The sequence below is a fragment of the Molothrus aeneus genome, chromosome 16 (genome assembly GCF_037042795.1).
Source record: "Molothrus aeneus isolate 106 chromosome 16, BPBGC_Maene_1.0, whole genome shotgun sequence".
Taxonomy (NCBI): domain Eukaryota; kingdom Metazoa; phylum Chordata; class Aves; order Passeriformes; family Icteridae; genus Molothrus; species Molothrus aeneus.
The window spans coordinates 2,777,844-2,799,655 of NC_089661.1; the positions used below are offsets into that span (position 1 = coordinate 2,777,844).

The window sequence follows — 21,812 nt, forward strand, 5'->3', positions numbered from 1 at the left end:
CGCCGCCCGAGCCGGGCCAGGCCCCGCCGCACCGAGCGGAAGCGCTCCCTGCGCAGTGACGTCACCTCCGCCGGGCGGGGCGGGGATGGAGGCGGAAGTGACGGCGGCGGCGGCGGCGCGGGGTGAGTGCAGAGCGGGGCGGGCGGGGGCCGGGGGGGACCCGGGGGGTGCCCTGGGCCGCTCCCGCCGCACCATGGGCTCCTGGCGCCTCCGTGGGGGCGCACCGAGAACGCGGCAATGTCCCCGGGCCGCGTCCCCGCGCTGGCACCGGGCGATCGGCAACGGAGCCGGCTGCCGAAGCGTCCGCGCTGCCCGCGCGCTGCCGCCGGCTCCGGGAGCGCGGGGCTGGCAGCGGCAGCGCTGGGCTCGGTGCAGCCGCGGGGCCGGGGCCGGGCCGGTGAGACCCGCGGCTGTCAGCGCTTGCAGCCCGGCCCTGGGCCTGCCCTGCCCGCTCGGAGGGGTTTGCTGTCCCCAGAAGTGCCCCCACACCATAGCGAGAGGCCTGGCAAAGAATTCAGTCCTTTCTTCCAAAGCCCAAGGTGCTCCCTGTGATCCGAACTCCTTTATCCCGAGGCTGGGCGGCTGTGAGGGCTCCTGGGGAGCTGCTGACGCAGCAGCTGGGACTGCGGGGCTGGGCTTCAGTCAGAGCAAGAGCGAGCCCCTCACCTCCGCAGAGCCCAGCACAGCCAAAATCATCTCCTGGACAGGTTCAGAGCGAGCCCCTCACCTCTGCAGAGCCCAGCACAGCCAAAATCTCCTCCTGGACAGGTTCAGAGTGAGCCCCTCACCTCTGCAGAGCCCAGCACAGCCACACTCTCCTCCTGGACAGGTTCAGAGCGAGCCCCTCACCTCTGCAGAGCCCAGCACAGCCAAAATCATCTCCTGGACAGGTTCAGAGCGAGCCCCTCACCTCTGCAGAGCCCAGCACAGCCAAAATCTCCTCCTGGACAGGTTCAGAGTGAGCCCCTCACCTCTGCAGAGCCCAGCACAGCCACACTCTCCTCCTGGACAGGGTTAAAGCCCTGTTCCTCTTTCCCTCGGGAGCCCACAAGCCTGGTTTGCAGGTGTGAATTACAGGGCTTCTTGCTGGAAGAAAAACACTGCAATGTGTTCAACTCCAGCCTCATTTCCAGCCTTTTCTCCTTATTTTGTAAGGCAGAAACATCTTGTGTAACAGCTGGGAGAGAGAGGGGCAGTCTGTCCAGCAGGGAGGGACTGGAGCCAACCCTTGCCTGTACCAGGGCAGGATTGGGCTGCCTGTGGAGCTCAGGGGCTCCCCAGGGATGGATGTGTGATGAGGGAGCTTTGCTCTGTGTGTAAGTGACAGAAAGAAAAATTCCATTTCTGGGGGAAGAAAAGTGGTTTCTCTTGAAGGTATCTGTGAAGGACAGCAGCATCTGGAGGAAGGCTGTTATTTCATAGAATCATCGAATGGTTTTGCTTAGAAGGGACCATAAAGATTATCTTGCCCCACAGACCAGGTTGCTCCAAGCCCCATCCAGCCCAGCCTTTGAACACTCCTTTCACCCTGCCATAAATCTCTCCAGGCTGTGCAGGAGGCAGCATGGAATTCTGACCTGTGGAGTGAGTGCCCCACCTAAAAATGGTACTTTTTTTTGTCTTTTGAATAAATCCACATGAAATGACCAAATTCCAGGAGGTTTTCATGCACAGAGATCTCTGCAGAGTCCCTTGTGTGCTCAGTCTCTGGCAGTGAGGGATGTCACTGTGCTTCTGAGCAAGAGGGGAGCCCTGTGGGTGAGCTGGGGGTGTCTCAGTGAGAGCTAGGGGTGTTTCAGTGTAAGCTGGGAGTGTCTCAGTGAGATCTGGGGATGTCTCAGAGCTGGAGGTGTCTCAGTGAGAGCTGGGGGTGTCTCAGTGTGAGCTGGGGGTGTCTCAGTGTGAGCTGGGGGTGCCTCAGTGAGATCTGGGGGTGCCTCAGTGAGATCTGGGGGTGTCTCAGTGAGAGCTGGGGGTGTCTCAGTGTGAGCTGGGGGTGTCTCAGTGTGCGGGGGTGTCTCAGTGAGATCTGGGGGTGTCTCAGTGTGAGCTGGGGGTGTCTCAGTGAGATCTGGGGGTGTCTCAGTGTGGGGGGGTGTCTCAGTGTGTGTGGGGGTGTCTCAGTGAGAGATGAGGCTGTCTGTGATTTGGGAGGTTCAAGCACCCCACTGACAGCTGCCCTTGGAGTTGGCACAAGGGATCAACAACAGTTGGTGAGAGGAGTGGCTTGGGTGCAGTGGAGCTTGTAAGCCCAGGGATAATAAATGGCTGCTGTTTCTTCAGCACAGTTGTTATTACTGCCCTGACCTGTAATCAGTCTCATGCAGCTTTAATGCTCTTCTTCATCTGAGAATTTTGATCTTCCCATTACTCTCATGGAAATAATGCTGGGTTTTGTTTTGCTCTTCCCTGAACAGTTTGAGTTTCTGTATTTGAACTCCTGTCTGTAGTGGAAACTGCCTTGGATAAGAGTTTTCTCCTACAAATGACAGATGTGAAGGTGGTTGTGCTCTGGAGGAGTTTCTCATTCCCTTGCTGTGAGTGCTGTGTGGCACCTGCTGTGTCTGCACTGGAGGGTTAAATGTCATTTCAGAAGAACTGAGGACAGCTCCAGCAGGAGAATCCCAGAATGGTTTAATTTGGAAGGACCTTAAGGCTCATCTCGTTCCACCCCTGCCATGGGCAGGGACACCTTCCACTATCCCAGGCTGCTCCAAGCCCTGTCCAACCCAGCCTTGGACACTTCCAGGAATGGGGCAGCCACAGCTTCTCTGGGAAACCTGTGCCAGGGCCTCACCAGTCTCATTGGTGGGGTTTGGATTACAAGCTGTGTCCTCAGAAAGGCCTTAGGGGCATGCCAGGAGCAGAGGTGCCCTGTCACACAGGGAAGGTCTCCTCAGGTCAGTGTCCCCAGCCAGCCCTGGCTGTGACCTGGTGTCAGGAGGGAGCTGTGAGCTGCAGATGACCCAGCAAAATGATAGGCTTGAGTGCAGCATGCAGCCTGAGTGTCTTTGGGAGAGCAGAGCTCGTTTTGGGAAATCTTACATGTTATTTCTTCTTGTCCTGATGTAAGCGGGACTGCAGGAAAAGGAGCAGATGACCCAAGGCTGAATTCACAGCAGGTGAGTGTGACTAAATGTCACAGCCCAGTGAGTTGGCTGCAGTGTCACAGTGTGCATGGGATCAAACCCCAACAGTCTGCTCATGGAAAATAGCTGTGATGGGAATGTTGCATCTTATTCAGAGCAAAACCTGGCTGTTTTGTCTTTATTGGTTGCAGCTTGGGGCTTCAGCCATTTCTGGCTGACAGGAAGGAAACCTCTGCCGTGCTTGCACTAACCAACCAAACAGAACTAAACCAGCCAAATGCTGTGTTTGTGTTCCTAAAATGTCCAGTCAGAACCTGATTTCATCATTCTGTGAAAGATAAAAAAATGTGTTGAACATCAAATCTAAGTTACAGTACATTGCTAGAAATTTTCTGGGAAGAACTGCTGCCTGGTGACATTCCAGATGTTGTGGTTTGGTGTTTTATGAGTGGAAAATGAGTTAAACCTTTCCAATGCACGGATCCTTAAATGATTTCTGTCACCAGTCTCCATCCACCTGACTGTCTGTGGTTCTCTGTGCTTGTCAGGCAGTTCTGTCTGACTGCTGCTGATGGTTTGCCCCTTGGGTTTAGCTATGCAAGAGTCTCTGGTTTGAGGCAGATCAGATCTGTAAATCTGCACTGTGGCTTCAGGAAACAGGACAGTGGAGGTGAGTACAGCTGTGTTTGTCCTGCCCCTGTTGTTGCTGTGGTACAGGAAGGGGTGTTTGTTTCCCCTCAGCTTGGGCTGGGGACTGCTCCCAGCTCATCCCATGGCTGGGGGGAAGCAGCCTTTAAAGGTGAGTCTGAGATGCAGATCCTGGCTGTGCTGCCACACTTCCTGGCCTGTGTGGGTTCAGTTTGGGTTTGTCACATGTGTTTTCTAATTATTTCTCATTCTGCAAGGTCTTTCTCCCATGTTTTCTCCTGTCCCCAGATCTGCTGCAGGTGGTGTGTTGTCACACTGCAGCAACACAGAATCCAGTCATGCCTGCTCCCCTGAAAGGAATGTGTTGAACTTCCCAGCTGAGTTATTTTGTGTCCTCTACCAGCAGGAGACAAGATGTCAGCTGCTAGAGGACAGTAAAACCATCTCAGATGCATACTATAATTTTCTGCTTGTCTTCAATTAAACTGATTAGCAGCCCTCTTTGTTGTTGAGCTCAGGCCATTCCACATGCTGCCAGCATGTACTTTGGCAGCACAGGCCCTGGGATTTCCTGCATTGTTTGAGTCTTGGCCATTGACCTTCGTGGTCCTCGTTCTGGCACTGCCTCTGCTCTGGCAGGGGTGCAGGGGGCATTATTCAAACCCTGCAAGAAAAGAGAGAGAATTGCTTTAAAGGCATTGAGGGCTCTTTGTGCTCAGTGTCTCTGTGGGGTCATCACTGCAGAAAAGAGGGGAATTACTGGGGTTGTCAGGATAATTACTGCTTTTTTAGTGTTCTCAGCCCAGGCTAGATGACAGATTTATAGTGAGTCATAAAAAGATGCCATCAGTGCTGTGTTAGGTGGTGTCCCTTTTGGACAGAGTGGGGAGAAACCTGGGTTTGGTTTGTTTTGGGAAGTCTCATGGGCGCTGGTGTGCCCTGGATCTTTCCCAGCTCTGTACTGGGAGGCTGTGGAGGTTCTGCTGGAGAGGCTGGTGGGATTGTGCTGGAGCCCTGTTGCAGCCCATGCTGTGGGTGCTGGTTGTGAGAAGATCCCTCTCCCCATCTGCTGGAGTTGCAGGGACACACAAGCCACTTGCCCCAGCACAGGGGAGGTCACATAACTCACTCCTGCCACTGTCCCCATCTCTGTGGCCGTGGCTGCTCCTTGCCAGTAAATCATTTGCTCAGCCTGAGCCTGGAGTCTTGTACCTTGAACCTGCTCAAGGCCTGGTGCACTAAAGGAGCAATGCTCAGCTCAGGGCAGAGGCTGAAAGCACCACTTGATCTCTTGTTCCCCTTTCCATCTGGAGCCTTCCCACCCATCAGGTTCCTGCTGCTGGTCTGGGAACAGCCAGGCTCGTGTAGCTGTCCCTGGTGTGGCTGGTGGGCTGATGAGAAGGGCAGATGAAGTCCTTGGAGTAAGATCTTTGGAATAAGATGCAACTTCTGCATTATTGATTTGTTTGCATGGTATTGTGCAGGTTGAATTAAATTATCTGGAGTGAGATCCTATACTTGATGTAGAACAAATGCCAGAGTGCTCAGGTGGGAGTAAGTGCTTTTAAGTCCAGCAGGCTTTGAGGTTAAGGGGTTGGCAGTGCCAGGCTGACCTGCTGATTCTGTCCCTCAGGGCTGCCTTGCCATGGATCTGTCCCCCTGTGATTTGTCCCCAGAATAGACGAGGCCTCTGCAGTGGGACAGGGACAGCCTGGGGAGCCACAGCTGCTTGAATGAGCTGAGCCTCCCCAGGGTGACTCATCTTGTGTTTCACAGAACCTGTAAATGAGCTTGGGTAGAAACATGAGACACATGAGCCCTGTTGCTGTTGAAGTCCCATGCTCTGCACTGTGTTGGTGCTGACTTTAAAGCTCTTTTCTGCTGGGGAAGTAAATGGCTGCAGTGGACAACCCAGACACGTGACTGCTGGGGCACAGTCATGGAAAATTGGCTCGGTTGTTGTGGTTATTTGCTCTGATAGAACTTTTCATAACACTGTCAAGCAGCTTTTTCCAAGCCTACTGGAATGTGTTATTCTTTATTTCTTCCCTTGTGGTATTTTTTTTAAGAAGCACTATCAGAGAATCTGTATAAAACATGGATTTTTTACTGTTGTTGTGGGTAATGACTTACAGGCTCCTCTAACTGACTAGGGCTCTTTCCCCCACTTTTTATAGCAAATTAGAACAGAACCCCTCTGTTTATTTTAGTTGTAGCCCAAGGTTATGATTTATAGCAGGAGAAGCTAAAATAGCAGTTGTTAACTCTTCCAGTCTGATGAAATCAGATTTGCCTGATTTTAGTCTCAGCTCCTGCCTTGTTTTTTCTCTGGGGAGGGAAGTCATCACTCTTTTGCCTTCTGCAGCTCTGGGTTGCTGAACTTACCCAGTGGTTTCTCATGTAAGCAGGTGTTGAAGAGCTTTGGTTTGCTCCTATACAGAAAACTCTGGTGTTTGTTTCTCTCTCTCTGGGGAAGCTCAAGTGCACATTACAGTGGAGAACAGCCTTATGTTGGGATATAAAGGTCACAAGTGTTTCCTTTCACCTCTCCAGCTGGGAGCCAGGCTGACATACACGGGAGGTGGCAACAAGTCTTTGCAACAAAAGGAGCTTTTGGGGTGTTTTTCTTGAGGGAGACCTGCAGACCAGTCAGTCCTTTCTGTGTGGGCTCTGTACCTTCCTTGTCCAGCTCTAGCAGAGTTGATTTCCTCCTCTGGGGAAGAATTGGTGCTGTTCCTACATTCCATGAACTCTGTGTGGGAGACCTCCAGCACCAGCAGTGTGTTGTATCCAGCTCTGTGACAGTACACTGCTTTGCTTACCTCCCATTAAATGTTTCCAGAGTGAATATCAGGTAGTAACAGAATATTTAAATTGGTGTTTTTAAAATATATTTCAAAATGTGTTTTGACTTCTTTTTCCATTGTTGCAGGTGAAGGAGGAGAAGGGTGTGTGAACACCCATGAATGAGCTGTGATGGATAACAAGGACTCAGAAGCTGAGATCCACCCTCTGAAGACTGAGGATGTAAAAGCTCAGGAGAACCATGAACACTATGTGGAGAGGAGGATTATCAAGTCCTCGGGGCTGTCCCGGCTGTCCCGGTGGCGCACTGCTGCCTTCTTCATCTCCCTCTTCCTCTGCCTGATCATTGTGTTTGCTTTCTCCTTCATCATTCCCTGCCCAGAGAGGCCAGTTTCAGAAAGAACATGGTTCCAATACTACAACAAAACAGGTGAGCTTGCTGCAGCAGGATAAATACTTACCTAGAGTCCTTTTCCTTTCTGTGCCATGGATTTGGGTTGTGGACCTCTGCCTAAGCCCAGACCTGCAGGGATGCAACCCTTGGGAGCCAGAGCTGTGAATACCTGACCTGGATAAGCAATGGCCCATCATAATTGGAGTGGCCTTCCAGGAGGTGTTTACAGGATCTAGTGGAGAAATTAGATTCTGCTCTGAAGTGGTAACAAGGTAGCAGGCTGGCCTCAATCACAAAAAAAAAAAAAAAAGAGAAAGGATATCTGGGAATAAACCTCTGTTGAAGCTTGCTCTTTAAAATGTTCCTTTGGAGTTCATGCTGAGGTTGAAGGCAATTGGGCATTTTTTCCCCTGTCATTTTGACTTTCTCCCTTTTCCCCATGGCCAACATGAAGGAAAGAAGAATAATACAATCTTGTTTTTTTAATAAATTGCTCTGTAGTTATTATAGCTATTTTTATTCTGGCTGTTTTAGTTGGCTCTTCAGCCTGGGTCCTGCTCCCCAGTGGCTCTGCAGTCGTTTCTGGGAGAGCTTTTCTTTAACCTTGTGTGCAGTAGGTTGTGCTGGCTGTGCTGTAAATGCAGAGATAGTGCTCACAGCAGGGACTGAGCTGCGTGTGGTGCTGCAGGCACCCCAGGTGCTGCTACTCTCAGCTTAGGAAAGCTGCTTTTAGCTGCTAAAAATATGGAGTATCTGGGTTTTGTGGGGCTTGGGTGGGGCTTCTTTGTACTTTGAGAATAGCAGCCCCACTCCAAGATCACAGTTGTTCTTTTTTCAGCATAGTTCAAATTCTGGCTGCTTGCCTCTTAAAAAAAGACATCCTCTGGGGAACAGCAAATTGAAAAAATTGTTTGGCACTAACTTCCTGTCCTTGGTACTTGTGTATGTGATTTTTTTTTCATATAAAAGCCAATTTGTCCTGATGTTACACTGTCCAGGATGGAGGCAGTGAGTAGGTCTCTAGGAATTTGTGTTCTGCTCCAACTTTCTCTGCTGTGGGCTAAGGAAATCCTCACCAGAGCCTGGCTTGTGTTCTCTTGCAGTGCCCTACCCATTCCTTGCTATAGCAGATGTGAGTGAAGACAAAGTACAGGATGTGCTCTTTGCATTCAAATCTGGCAACAGCAGCAGATTCAACATGTCCTGTCTGGATGAAGGTACCTGATCCACAAAGGGCTGTCCTTTCTCTTCCAGTTCCAGTCGGTGACTGGGAGAGAAAGCTGGGTGGGAGGAGGAGCTGGGTGAGTCCCAGCTCCTGGGCGGTGCAGGGGCAGCTCCCTCTGACCCCTCTTGTCCCCAGGGCTGCCATCTCCCTGTGCCTTCGTCGCTGCAGTGTCTGGCAGGAACGGCAGCGTGCTCTGGGAGAGCCCAGCTGCAGAGGAGGTGCAGTGGCTGCAGTGTGACATCCAGCAGCTGGGCACAGCAGCAACCCCGGGCTGCCTCGTGGTGGAGAAGCCACTGGCCCTTACAGCACTCAGCCTGAACACAGGTGAGTGCCAGCAGAGCCCTGCTGCCACACAGGGCATGGGCCTTTTGCTTTCCTCACCTGGTGGCCTCCAGGGGGGATGTCAGTGTGACATGAACAATGAGCATTGGGTATTTGTTGTTTGGAAGCCTTGCCAGAGCCGCTTGCTGGGCGTTGAGGAGCGCGTGCTCTCAGCCCCGCTGTTCCAGAGGTTTGTGGGGGTTTGTGCCAGCCACTGTTTCATAAGACCTGTGTTCCAAGAGCTTTTGAAACAGGAGGAGCAGTCACTAGCTGTGTTAGTTTATACTCCCCAGGGTTAGGCACAAACCTGCACCTGCAATGTTTCCCAGTTATTTGTGTGTGCGTGCCAGCAGTGCCTGCTGTGGCAGGAGGAGTGGGAGTTCCAGGCATTTATGATTTTAAAGTTGTCAAGGAGAGCACTTAGGATAAGTGTTTGCCAGTCTGTTTCAGTAGTCTACAATTCTGCCTTGTTCCTCTGGAAAGGTTTTTTCCTTTCCAAACTTAGAGGTGGAGAAATTCATCATCATCATCTTGCCTGACATGGGTGGGGGTAAGGAGTGCCTGTACTACTTTAGGAACAGTGATCATCTGCTGCACCTTGAACCCTCCTTGCTGGTGAAGCCTAAAATATATTTCCATCTTGGAGGTCACTATTTCAAAGATCTAAACAATATATATTCTCCCTAGGATCCCATTCTTTGTATCACATGCTGTTTTCCAAAATGTGGAAAAAAGAAATAGCAAGAGATACAGCTCTAAGGAATCTGAGGAAAATCAGGTGTAGCTTTTCATTTCTAGTGTATAGTTGGAAGTGTAGATACACACAGAGCTAGAAAGTTTCTGTACCAGCAGAGACCTCTTATCACCATTTCCCTCATGTGTAGGCTTTAGCACAGGTTATTTTTAGACTATTAATGAAGTAGGTACTTTCAGGTCAAAGTGTAGAAAGTTGGCTGTAGAGCCAAAGGCTTGTAACTAAAGACAGCCATAAAGGCAAGTGTGGAGAGGAGGAGCCAGGCTAAGCTACAGGTCACAGCAACACAGGGAAGAAAACATTCCATAGATAACTTCAAAGCAAGAGAGGAAAAAATGCATCAGAAAAGTGAGTAACCCAGGAGTTTATGTATTTAATGCCTTTTTGCTATTAAGTAGGTTAAAAATGGTTTCTGAGCTTAGCTGACTGGGGGTTAGGAGGGCAGAGCAGAATAAAATGTATTTAAATAGGCTAAATGTATTCGAAGAGGCAAAGTCCAACTTACATCACAGTGTGCTAAAAACAGTAGCTAGCACAATCTTTAGCTGTTAATGATTCATCATCGTGGAGGATTTGGTGAGATTCCAGGGCTCTCAGGCTGTCTAGCCCCTGCCTGTAGGAAGATTGAAGGAGAGATAGGCAGATTATCATCTGAATGTGTCTGATGTGGTTTTGATCTTTAAATGCTGATAAAGTTAGTGGGTTTTTTATCAGTTGAAGTTGTTCGAAGTCCTGCTTTCTTCATTGCCACAAGGAGTGACCAGGGTGGGCAGGAAGGGAAGTGTAGGAGTGTATGCTCCTGTTTGTGTGGGACATCTAACATTCCTGCATGTTTATCTTCCCAGCAAACTGGGACACATAGGAGCTTAAGATTAACTGTTCCAGGTCAAAGCAAAAGTCTTTGTAGCTGTGTATTATTCCATCTCTGCCATGGCCTGAGGCAGAGTCTCAAGAAAGAGGACAGGAGTAAGAGTTTTGTTACATCTTCTCTCTTCATCTGATCCTCCAGCAGCCTGAACTGTGAGCCCTGTGGGTGGTTCTGGTCTCCTGAGGGATTGGGCAGAAAGGACATCATGATGATCAGATGATGGAACTGCTTCTGTGTGAAAAATCATGAAATAAATAAACCAGAACTCCAACCTGGAGAACATCTGACAGGGAGAAAACTCCCTGTGTCCTCTGCGTCTGCTTGAAGTGAGAGCTGAGCTCAGTTTTCTGAGTTCTGATTTTATTATTCCTTCCAGACCAAAACAATCCAGCCCTTTCACCCAGGTTAGATTTGCAGTCTGGGCACTTGCCTGATTTCCATCTTGGCTCCTCTTGCTGTGACCCTGGGCTCTGAGGAAGCACCGTGGCACTGCAGATGTCAGAGATGACAGTCCCATCTCCTGCTGATGGAGCAGGAGAGAGCTGCTTCCTGTGCTCTCTCTGGGCTGGGTTACAGCATGGAAAACTTCTCAAGTGCTTGGTGTTGAATCCAGCTCAGTGTCACCTGTTCCTATTAACTCAGACTGTTCTTTTAAGAGAATAAGATATTTTCTCCCAAGCTCTGTCAGCTGTCTAACCACCAAAGATTAGAGCCTGGAAAATTAGAGCCTAGAAATTCACTGGCAAGTGAATTTCATTAGCCTGGTCTTACTCTTGTACCTTTGGACAGTCCTGGAGCTAGAATGTGGTAATTTAAAACTTCTCTTCTTCCTCTGCTTGCTTATTTTCTTCGAGGGCAAAATTCTTTGCCTGGCCATGATTTCCTAAGGAAACTAGGAAATCTGCTCTCTTCACTTCACATCTGTTGTCATAGTAACAAATCCGTGGTTTTTTTCAGCTTTGCAGTAAAAGCTTTGGAGCAATTCTACTAGAAATACAGCCTGCCTTAAATTATTGCAGACAGCATCAAGTAGTAATTCCTTGGCTTTCAGTCCAGCTGCCTTCCTGACAAAGAACAGATGATTACTTTGCATTCCCGAAATGCTAATTGCTGTGTGTGATGCTGGGTAAAGGGGAGGGTAAACATTTGCCCTGGGAGCACCTAATCAGACACTGAAATGTTCATTAGAAAGAAAACCCCCCAGCAGTGTCCTCCCTGCCAGATTCCACTACAAATTCCACTGGTCAGTGACTGGAAAGTGGCCCACAGCTGTGGACAGTGGATGGATAGAGCCACTCAACTGGTCTGGAGCTGTTGAAGAGAAACAAACACCAGCCACCCCCTGTTTGTTGAAAAGCAAATCTTTGTTACCTCAATGTAGAAACAAGTTTGGGGTGTGTGTTCTTCAAACAAGGGAGAGGTGGGATGTGGCCTGAGCGGTGGCTGGTCATGTCAGTGGGGAAACATCTGCAGGAACATCTGCAGAGGGCAAGTTGCAGCAAAGAAGGTTCTGCCAGGAGTTGCAGCAGCCCTGGTCAGAATTCAGCTGTTTTATGGTCTCAATATGTCTGTGCAGATTTAAGTGCACAGCAGCAGGGATTTAGATCACAGCAAAGGCTTCTCCATGCCATGAACGTGCTGGGAAGCTTGTTAACCAAAGGCACAAGGGAAGCAAGCTGTTCTTTGTGCCAGGGTGCATTCCTGCAGGCAGCTGGGATTGCTTTCCAATGTAAGATGAAACTGTGGATGCTGGGATTCATTGGGAATGCAGAAAAGCAAGGAAGTACCCCATGATCAGCATAAATGTGGTTGGTTTGTGGTGCTGATGGGCTGGGACAGGAGCATTAATAACCTTTCAACCTAAGAATGAATGCCTTTTAATGACTGTTTCCCACTGTGTTCCAGGGGAAGTTCTGTGGAGGCAATCCCGTGACTTTGGAGCTAATTACACTGTGCTGACTCCTTTATCAGTGATTCCAGATGTGGATAATGATAGAGTTCAGGACCTGATGATCTTTATTACTAAAGAAGGCCAGGTATGTCATGCTGAAGCTCTGATAAGCCTGGTGGCTGCCACAGAGGATGGCAGGAATGCTGCTTATTTCCACCTTGTAGTCTCAGAGGAAGTGTCCAGAGGCCTCTGGTTTCTGTGGGTTTGGGGTGGGTTCTTTCCCACCCTCCAGAGATGTACTCCCAAATCAGCACAAGTGTTTTATGGTTTAAAAAAATGAAATAAATCAAAGAGCTGGGCAGTAATCCCTCCCCCTTCTCAATGTGCTCTCCTCACTGCATGTTCCTGTGCTGTCTGGGGAGTGAGCTGGGGCAAGATGAGCTTGCAGTTTTCTGCTTCTCTGCTTAGAGAAGTGGAAGTGAACAAGCCCTGACAGCTTTGGCTCTTAGATCAAAGCACAGCTGACAGTCAGTGCTTTTGTACCAGCACTGCCCTTTTCTGATCCCTTCCCTCTCTCTGCCTGTGGTCTGCTTTTCACTGCTCTTCCCAGTGTCACTGTGCTGGTTAATTCTGATCTGAGTTCATTTAGTGAAACAGCTGCTGGTGGTGTTAGATATCTCCCTCCAAATACTGCTTCTCCCATTTCTGAGAGGGGGAAAGTCATGTACCCAGAGCAGTTTTTCTGCTAAAACATCTGCATCCATGATGGAGTGGCACAGCACTGCCTGCATGCCCAATCTGTCTTGTTCAAAGCACACAAGTTCCAGCTCCCTCTGGGTCTGATGGGAGCAGTGGGAGCCCCATGTCCTCATAGCAGAGCCATGGAGTCATTGAGGTTGGAAAAGACCTCTGAGATCATCGAGTCCAACCTGTGACTGCTCCCTGCCTTGTCACCACCCCAGAGCACTGAGTGCCACCCCCAGGCTTTCCTGGGACACCTCCCACAGTGGTGACTCCACCACCTCACTGGGCTGCCTCTTCCAATGTTTAACAACCCATTCTGGGAAGAAATTCCTCCTGGTGTCCAACCTGAACCTCCCCTGGCACAGCTTGAGCCCATTTCACCTTGTCCTATCCCTTTTTCCCTGAGAGCAGAGCCTGATTCCCACCTGGCTGCCCCCTCCTGTCAGGGAATTATGGAGAGTGAGAAGGTCCCCACTGAGTCTCCTTTTCTCCAAGCTGAGCCCCTGCAGCTCCCTCAGTTCCACCTCAGAGGACATGTGCTCCAGACCCTTCCCCAGCTCTGTTCCCCTCCCTGGACCTGCTCCAGCACCTCAGTGTCCTTTTGGAATTGAGTGGCCCGGAACTGGACACAGCAGTCAGGTGTGGCCTCACCAATGCCCAGTACAAGGAAAGGCAGAAGCATTTCCTTGGCCCTGCTGGCCACCCTGTGGCTGGTACAAGCCAGGTGCCATTGGCCTTCTTAGCCAATGTCCTACATAAGAAAATAGAGTTTTGCTGTCCAAGGCATTGTTGTTGCCAGAGTCATCAGAAATTCCATCTTCTCCACCTCCTACAATTCTCTCTGTTTTCTTTCCTCCTTGCTTTTGCTATCCCAGTTATCTCAAGACTTTTGTTTTTTTAATCTTAGGCAGCCAAGAAAAGTTTGAATGTAGCCTCTGTTCTGCAAGACTGCCTTTTGATCTGTTTTCCATTTTAGCTCTCTTGCTATCTTGGTATGAAATCCCTTCCTCCCTCTGGATTTGGCAAGCACTTTCCCAACTTAAGGAAAAGTATGTTCTCTTTTGAGAATCACGCAAATGTAGGAGCTGGAGTGGAGCTCTGCAGCTTGGAAAGGGCTGGTCAGAAGGGAGATTCAGCACTCAAGTAGAGGAGCTTTGTTGCTATCCAGGGCTGCAGTTGAAAGGAGAGAGCTGTGAGCAGTCTGTGGAAGGGTTTGTGTGCAGGGGCTGAGGTGGCAGCGTTTCCAGAGAGTCCATTGACCCCTACCTGCTGCAAGCTTCAGCACAAACACATCCCAGAAAATGTGATGGTTTTTGGGATCCATCTCCTGTGGCAACACAGAGGGGTTGCCAGTGCAGCGAGGAAAATGTGTTTCTCACTCCCTGTGTAAATAAATACCCCTGGCTGTCACTGCCCAGGGCAGCCACTGGAGCAGTAAAGGTACAGCTGACCTACCAGAGCTGGTGTGTGTCCTCTCCCAGTGCAGGAGGCTGGGAATAGCTGGTGGATGTGTGGTGTTCTCCCTCTCCAGGTGTGTTCTCATTCTCCCTTTTTCACCTGCCAGACTCTCCAGATTTGCTTTGGATTTCCTTTGCTTTCCAGTCCCTCCCTCTCAAGGTAGAGGGAAGGGTTCCTGCCTGACTCAGCATCTCTGATGGATGCTGTTTCTCCTGGTCAGATGTTTCATTTGTCCCTAAAGTCCATTGCACTCCCCAGACTCTGACTGTTGCTCAGACATTTAAATCTGATCCTGCCTTTAACCTTTATTCTCCTGGGTGAAATGTTTTTAGTGGATTTTGTTACCCTGCACAAAGAATAGAAAGAAACCTATCAGCTTTTTTATCTTCTTGGACTCACATGAGCCTGAGGAGGAGTAGATTAAGGCACTTAAAACATTTAGCAGAGCTGCCATGTGAATCCAAATTCCCCATGTCCATATGCTGCATTGTTGCTGACATAGGTCATCTCCATCTTAAGCTTGCTGGATCTTGGATCTTTGCTGTTCCACAGTCCCAGTCTGTAAGGAGGGTGGGTAGCAAATTCTCAGAGCAGGTGGCTGTGCTGGAAGTGGTTTTCAAACTTCCAGAAGAATTCAGAGCAGAGGTGTCACCAAACTCACGCCCACTCCTCCAAAACCAGGGAGAGACTTCCCATCCAAGCCTGTGCTGCTCCCATTCAGTTGCTGTTTGGTACCAGCTTTAACCTTGTTGCTTGTTGTCTGTAATCCCTTCCCTGTGTAGGTGAAGGTCTTCATCTATTCAGGAAAAACTGGCCAGCAGCTTGGCTCCACGGGCAGCCTGAGGGTGGATGGAGCCGCTCGCTACGTCAGGCTGCAGCTGCACTCCTCCTCCTCCTACTTCCTTTTCTACACAGGTACAGCTCTGCTGGGGAATTCAGTCTGAAAGAGTGATTGTAGCTGAGATCAGGGTTAGTAAACATCATCTGACAGTGTGTTTTGCATTCTTACAAGCTGTGTGGAGCTTTCACCTAGTCAGAGAGCTGTTCGGAGGGGGGGGCTTCTGCTTAAACTGCAGTTTGTTATGCACTGTAGTGATTTTATTTAACAAATGTCAAGCATGAAAGGATTAGGCAGTCATTTATAGCAAATGATTACTGTGGAACACTTGGATTATAAACAGATAAAATGTTAAAAGCATTCAATAGCAGGCTTGAGTCTCAAAATACCACTACAACTCTATGATGCAAGCCCTAAAAATATAGTTGATCTGGCAGATCTGGAAAATCATAGAGTTCAGAGCAAGGGCAGGATAACTTATCTCTCTCATTCTTGTCTTTTTTTTTTTTTCCCCACAGAGAAGTCTGTCTATGCATATTCCCTGAAAGATCTGTGCAGTACAGTAGTTGGGGTGGAAGTTAAGCTTTCCAGCTTCCAGGTGGATTCTCATTTGGAGAAGAACATTGACCGTGCCACGCACCTCTTATCCCCTCTCAGGTGTGAGGTTATGTCTTGGAGGCTGGTGGAGTGGGGAGGGGGCTGGTGATCCTGACAGGGTGGCCTGGTGGGACTTTGTTCTCTCCTGGCTGTGTGGTTTTTGGACTAGGAGCACATCCAGAGTTCAGGACAAGGGTTGGTGTCAATGTTGGCTTCATCAGGGATTCAAAGAAAAGCAAAGAAAGCACATTGGGGTTTCCTATTTGGATTTACTGTGCAGGGAAAAAAACCTCCAAACCTCACAGTAAAACCATCCATGGCCTAAAAAGCTTAATAATTTCTCTGTCCTTGTTCAGATTCGAAGACATTCGCTACCTGACAAAAGTTCCTGGGCACTCACGGGACAACATCTTGGTTGTGGACTCAGAGATGGCCAAACTGATCAACACAAAAGATCTCCACCCTGTGTGGACCCTCAATGTGTCCCGTGTTTTGAGGTAGTGTTCTCACTGTGGGCTACATGTGGCATTTCCAGGTTCCCAGCAACAGCAATGGGAAGATGGATGTCCTGGCAGATTCAATTCTTTTTTTGCCTGGGTCATATCTTGATCTTGCTTATTGTGTTGTGTCCCCTCAAATGCTGGGAGCTGCTTCAGGATGGAGGAGCTCAGAGCTTTGCTTGCTCATTTTGTGCCTGCTGTGATGTGGCTGGGCTCAGAGTTGGGGTGGTACCAGGCCAACCCAGTGTTATCCAGTCAAGTCCCTTAGCAGGGCAGGTGTGGGAGGATGGAGGCAGCTGGGAAAGCAAAGTGTGCCCAACCATCAGGGTGGGTTCAGGTCTGTCCCTGCTCTTTCTCTCCCTCAGTGAGCCACTGCTCGGTTACTACAAACCTGATGCCCATGGTGTTGTCCTGGAGAGTGAAATTGGACCCAACAGGAAGAAGGTTTGAAATTTCTTCCTTTTAACTTCCCATTTCTCTGTATGTCACAGCTCAAGCAGGAATTGAGCCAAGGACAGTTGGTGGGATGTGTTCCCTCTGGCTGATTTTAGGAAGCTTTAAGCTGTGAAAGGATCTCTTTCAACAGGTTATTGAAGCCAGCTCAGGCACTTTAATTCTCTTCCCAGCAAGAGGCTTCAATGACAGAACTTTGAACCCCTTGAAGTAGCTGCAGAACTTGTGATTTTACTCAAACATGGCCAACCCCAGGTCTCACATCTCTGTGATGCTCTGCTTCAAATATTTCCCCATCTTCCCATGTGTCACATACTCGTTCCCATAGACAGTGTGAGGAGAGACAGCTGACCTGACTTCTCTCTCATGGCTTGTGAGCTGCCTTTGTCATGAGTTCCTTTTCTTTCTTCCCTGCTAGGTTATGATTGTTGAGAGTGAATCTGGAGCAGTCCAGTGGGAGCTGAAGCTGAACTCAGGACCAGGGAGCCCTGGCCCAGCCACCCTTCCCACTGCAGATCACCGCTCTGCCTTCCTCATGTGGGGGGACTTCCAGGAGCCAGGCAATGACACAGTGAGTGCTGCTGCTGGGGGCTGCTCTTCTCCAGGCTTTGGGCCAGAATTGGGTGGAATTACCCTTTTCTCAGTGTTGATATTCCCATCTGTCTGTGCCACTGACCCTGCAGCCTCATGCAGTGGGTGTGGGGTCCGTGTCCACAGCCACATCCCTGCAGGTGGTGGTGGCACTGGCAGCTTTTGTCATCCTCAGCCTAGTTATGCAGAGAAAATGAAATTGGTGGCTCTGTGAGCAAAGTCACTGCCCTGCCTTGGTGTGGCACTGTCTATGAGGTGGGAGGCTTCTGGCCTGGCACCTCTGGAGTTGCTGCTGTTTTCCTGGGAGCCTCCCATGGCAGCATTGCTTGCAGTGATCTCTGTGGCCACGTGAATATCCTCTCTGCGCCCCAGGCAGCCTCAGACAGCCTCGGTGCACAGCTCAGCTGCTTGCAGAGTGCTCGGGGCAGTGACAGGCAGCACTGGTGACAGTTTGTGTCTCAGAGGCTGCTGAAGCACCAGCTGAACTTCCTCTGCTTTCCTTGCTTGCTCTGCCAGCCCTGAGGCAGAAATCTGTCTCCTGCCTGCAGCAGACAGGCCAGCTATTTGCAGGAAGCTTGGGGTGGGAAGGAGAGCAGTAAGCAAAATTCCAGCACTTGTCCTGATGGCGTCAGTCAGGCTGAGCTGGGCTGACACGGACAAGTGTCTGGCTGGGTGTATCCTGTCCAGTGTGAGTAATAGCTGAGCCTGGTGCTGCTGCTGTCTCTGGAATAAGGTGTGAGTGTGTCCTGATCGTGTCCTGTTGGTTGCAGAGACCCAGAGCTCCTCTCCAGAAGCTTTACCTTTTCCATCCTTCCTACACTAATGTCGTGTTGGAGCTCCGCAACAGCACTGACCAAATCATTGCATTCACTGGTGAGTCCTCTCCTTGCAGCCCTCCAGCCAGGAGCTGCAGGAGGACCCTGGTCCCTCCTGGTCCCTCCTGGTCCCTCCTGGTCCCTGTGGGGTGGTGGGTGTGGTGGCCAGCCCAGCACACGAGGCTCAGGCTGTGTTTCCGTGTGCTCCTGTTGCAGCGGCGCTGTTTGAGCGGAGCCGTCACGCCTGCTACGTGCTGCTGCGGGGCCCCCAGCCTGGAGAGGGGCCAGGCCCCGTGTCCCTGATGAAGAGGAAGCTGAAGGAGGACGTGGCAGTGAGCAGGGTGCTCTGGCTGCGCCGCACACCCGGGGATGAGGAGCAGCACATCCGGGACCGCCTGTACAGGATGCGATTCCAGAGCCGAGATTGAGCTGAACGGGAACGGGAGAGGCTGCCCTGCTCTGCAGCCCTGCTCTCAACAAGCCCAGAGCCTGCAGTCCCATGGGAAGCTGCTTTTCTTGATCCACAAACCAAAGTGTGGCTGGCAGGGAAGCACCCCCAGTGTCTAGGGACAGCCAGGCTGTGGGGGCAGCCTCCAGAGTGTCCGTCCTCAGAGCTGATGGGACTTCAGTGCTTGGCCACCACTGAAGTGTCATCAGCTCGGGGAGGAGGGCTTTCCCCTCCATCCCTCTGTGCCCACAGAAATGTGCTGACTCAGGAGTGTGTCTGGAGGAAAACCATGTGCTTGCTGAGGTGCCAGAATTGATGATTTCTGGGATGCCTGAGAAGTGGAGTTGGATGTCTGGGAAGTGGAGTTTGCTGTGTGGTGTTAGATTTCCTTTCTGAGTCAGCTCTCCTGGCTGGGGAGAGGTGCTTGGCTGCAAGTTGATTTGCAATTACCCTCTCCTGGATTTGGGCCATGCTTCATTAGTGAGGGGGGAGTGTGGTGACCCCAGCCATGGCTGTGGTGTGTCTGGTGTCACTTGGCCAGCAAAGCACAGGTTAAAGTGTCATTCTACTTAGCAAATGGCCTTTTCTTCCAAGAACAGCCCCCTGTGTCCTTCTCTGCAGTCACCAGCCTGCCTGTGTCTGTGTCCTCTGTTGCTTCCTGCCCAGCCAGGCTGTGGAGAGTTGGTGGCACCAGGAGGGAGCTGGTTTTCCCCCTGATGGGTGCATCAATGCTCCTCCCTTCCCTCAGCCTGCTTATAGGTGGTGAGAGATCCACCCTGAGCCCAGGATGGCTGGTCCATGGAGGTACCACCACCACCTCTCCAGCTTTAAGGAACCAGAGGATCTGGCTTGAGTAGAATTGCACTTTAACCTTTTCTGGGAGCTGGGATTGCTGCTCTGGGAAGCCCTGGCAGTGCCAGCACCCTGCTCATTCAGCCTTGCAGCTGCTGAGGAGCCTTCTCCAAGCACTGTTCCTGCTGCCAGGAGGTGGGCAGGAGCTCTGTGCTGCCTCCCTGCCCTTGGAATTGAAGTGATGCTGGGTGAGGATCCTCGAGCACTCTCCTCTCTGCTCAGCCTGCTATCCTGAGGGGATGGGACAGGTTGCTGTGTGAAGATGACATGTTTCTCCTGGAGATCCATGTAGCACCATGAGGTGTTTGCTCTGCCCTGCCCTGATGGGTGCCAGTGCAGGCTGTAGAAACAAGGTGCAGAGCCTTGAAAACAGTTTGAACCAGCTACTCAGTCCTGAAAATAAAAAATAGACCTAAAAATAACCTCTCTCAGGCTCTGCAGTGCTGGAGGAGGTTTGGCCAGTGCCTCCCTCCCTTGCTGAGTCTGACCCTGGGGGATGTGTAGAAACACTGTAGGATGGGAATGTGCAGCATCAGGCATCAGCTCTTCCCTTCAGGCACTGCTGGGCTGAATGTGCCCCTGGGCAGCTGCTGTCACCAGCTCACAGCACAGCCCCAGCCCTCCCAGGCTGCCTGGGCACCTCCTGCTTCCAGCCCTGTCTCCCTGTGCCCCATACCCTGGGCAGTCAGGGGAGCCAGCCCTGGGCTGTCTGGCTGTGCAGGAGTGCTCCACAACCTTCAGAGCACCCTGGACTCAAAATGATGAGCTTGCCCCTCTGCCTCTCTTCCCAGCTGTTTCCTGAGGGAGTCCAGGAGTGCAGGGAGGTTCCTCAGCTGTGTCCCCCAGCTTGAGTTTCCTCTTTGCTCAGCACCTTAGGCCCGACAGCCCCCCAGGTCTCTGTGCCAGTGTTGCAGCCATGAGAGGGCTGGATTGAGGCTGCCCTTCAGCCAGCTGGGGCAGGGCACAGGGCAGGGCACCCCAGGCTTGCACTGCAGCCCAGCCTGAGTGCTGGGTGTGGATTGTTTCCTGCTGAGATTCCCCTGGCCGGGAGCAAGGGGAGTGCCTGGGCTGTGTTCTCATCACACTCTCCCTCCTCAGATCCCTACCCAGACCTGACCTTCCCATAGGCACACTGAATGTTCCTTGAGGAGAGCTGGATTTTCAGCTTTGAGGAGCTTTCCTGGCTTTAAGTTGTCCAGAAATGTTTCTGAACACTTTGGAAACACAGATTTCGCTGTGGCAGCTCAACTAAATGCATCAGTGCCAAACTAGCACCTTCTTAACAAAACCAGTCTGTTTCCAGCTTGTTTCCTGTGTAATTGTTTTGGGTTTTTTGGGTTTTTTTGTTGGTTTTTTTGTTGGTTTTTTTTTTGCAGTATTTGATGAATGACTTTGTGCCTTGATTCAATAACTCAGCTGGGTGGCAATGGCTATATCACTGTGTTATGTGTTAGTGTGGTTTTTAACACTGAGACTGTTTGGTTTGGTTCTTTAACTTATTGCAAATTGTGCCGTACAGGACTCGCTCTAACCAGAAGGGTTTCAATAAATCCTCTTTTGCATTGTTTGTAAATGGTGCCCTGCTTTGATGTTGCAGGTTCTACAAGATTTGGGATTTCTTTGTCAGCCCTTTGAGTGACCTCCCCGAGGCAGAGCCCCCCTCCTTGGGCGGGATTCAGGAGTCCTGGTGATGCTTTGATGGCTGAGGTGCTGCCTGCTGCCCTGTCCTGCTGTGGGCAGGTGACGGACCAGGAAAAGGGAGAAGCCAGCATGTGGAAAGAGGCTGGAGTTAGATAACAAGGCCGGGCCAGCCCGTCCCTGCCCCCCCGGGGCTCTGTGACCTGGTTTTACACCCCAGATTCCCTCTGCAGTCCATCAGCACGAAAATCTCATGCCAGGGTTTGGATTTGGATCAAGCCGGAGCGTGGCGGGCGCTGTCTCCTGGAGCGCGGGGCCATCTGTCACTGCCCCAGGGCCCCAGCTCCACCCTGTGACCGGGGCTCCAGCAGCTTCCCCTGCCCCGGGGCTCTGTCTGCCCAGAACAGAGCTGAGAATGCCCCTCGCTCTGTGCCAGGCTCTGCGGCAGAGCAGGATCATCCCCAGCATCCCAACCTCCCGTGTGTGTCAGCCAGGATACGGGACGGCCCCTCCTTGTCCGTTTGGGGCTGGAGCTGTGCCCAGCTCTGCTCTGTGGGTACGTGTGGAGCAGGCTGGGCTCCAGGGCTGAGCACTGCTGGGCATCAGCCCCCCTCTCCTTTATGTAACCACCAGCGATAATCCTCTGCAGCTGGGGCTGTGCTCCCGGCAGGGGAATAATCCTGCCCTGCGATGCTCAGCCTTGCTCGGATTAACAGCCCATGGGCAGGAGAGTGGCTCAGCTGCCAGCCCACAGGGCCAGCCCCATTCCAGAGGCCTTTTTGTCCCTGTCAGGGTATGGGTGGCACACCCTGAGTGCCAGCTGGGCCGTGCCAGGCTGGTGCTGCCCCTCGGAGCCCGAGATCGGTGGGTGCTCGCTGTGCCG

The 21,812-nt window shown here is 51.2% G+C and overlaps 1 protein-coding gene across 1 annotated transcript; it reads left to right on the forward strand.

Annotated features, from left to right (window-relative positions):
- Positions 1–78: 78 nt before the first annotated feature.
- Positions 79–20,864, forward strand: FAM234A (family with sequence similarity 234 member A). The gene is made up of 12 exons (XM_066561073.1): positions 79–122; positions 6,670–6,972; positions 8,040–8,153; positions 8,297–8,485; positions 12,010–12,140; positions 14,980–15,112; positions 15,554–15,692; positions 15,989–16,129; positions 16,498–16,576; positions 17,004–17,156; positions 17,947–18,049; positions 18,208–20,864. Exons 2-12 carry the CDS (start codon positions 6,714–6,716, stop codon positions 18,417–18,419), a joined length of 1,653 nt encoding a protein of 550 aa, XP_066417170.1. The 5' UTR covers positions 79–122; positions 6,670–6,713; the 3' UTR covers positions 18,420–20,864.
- The last annotated feature ends 948 nt before the right edge of the window (positions 20,865–21,812 follow it).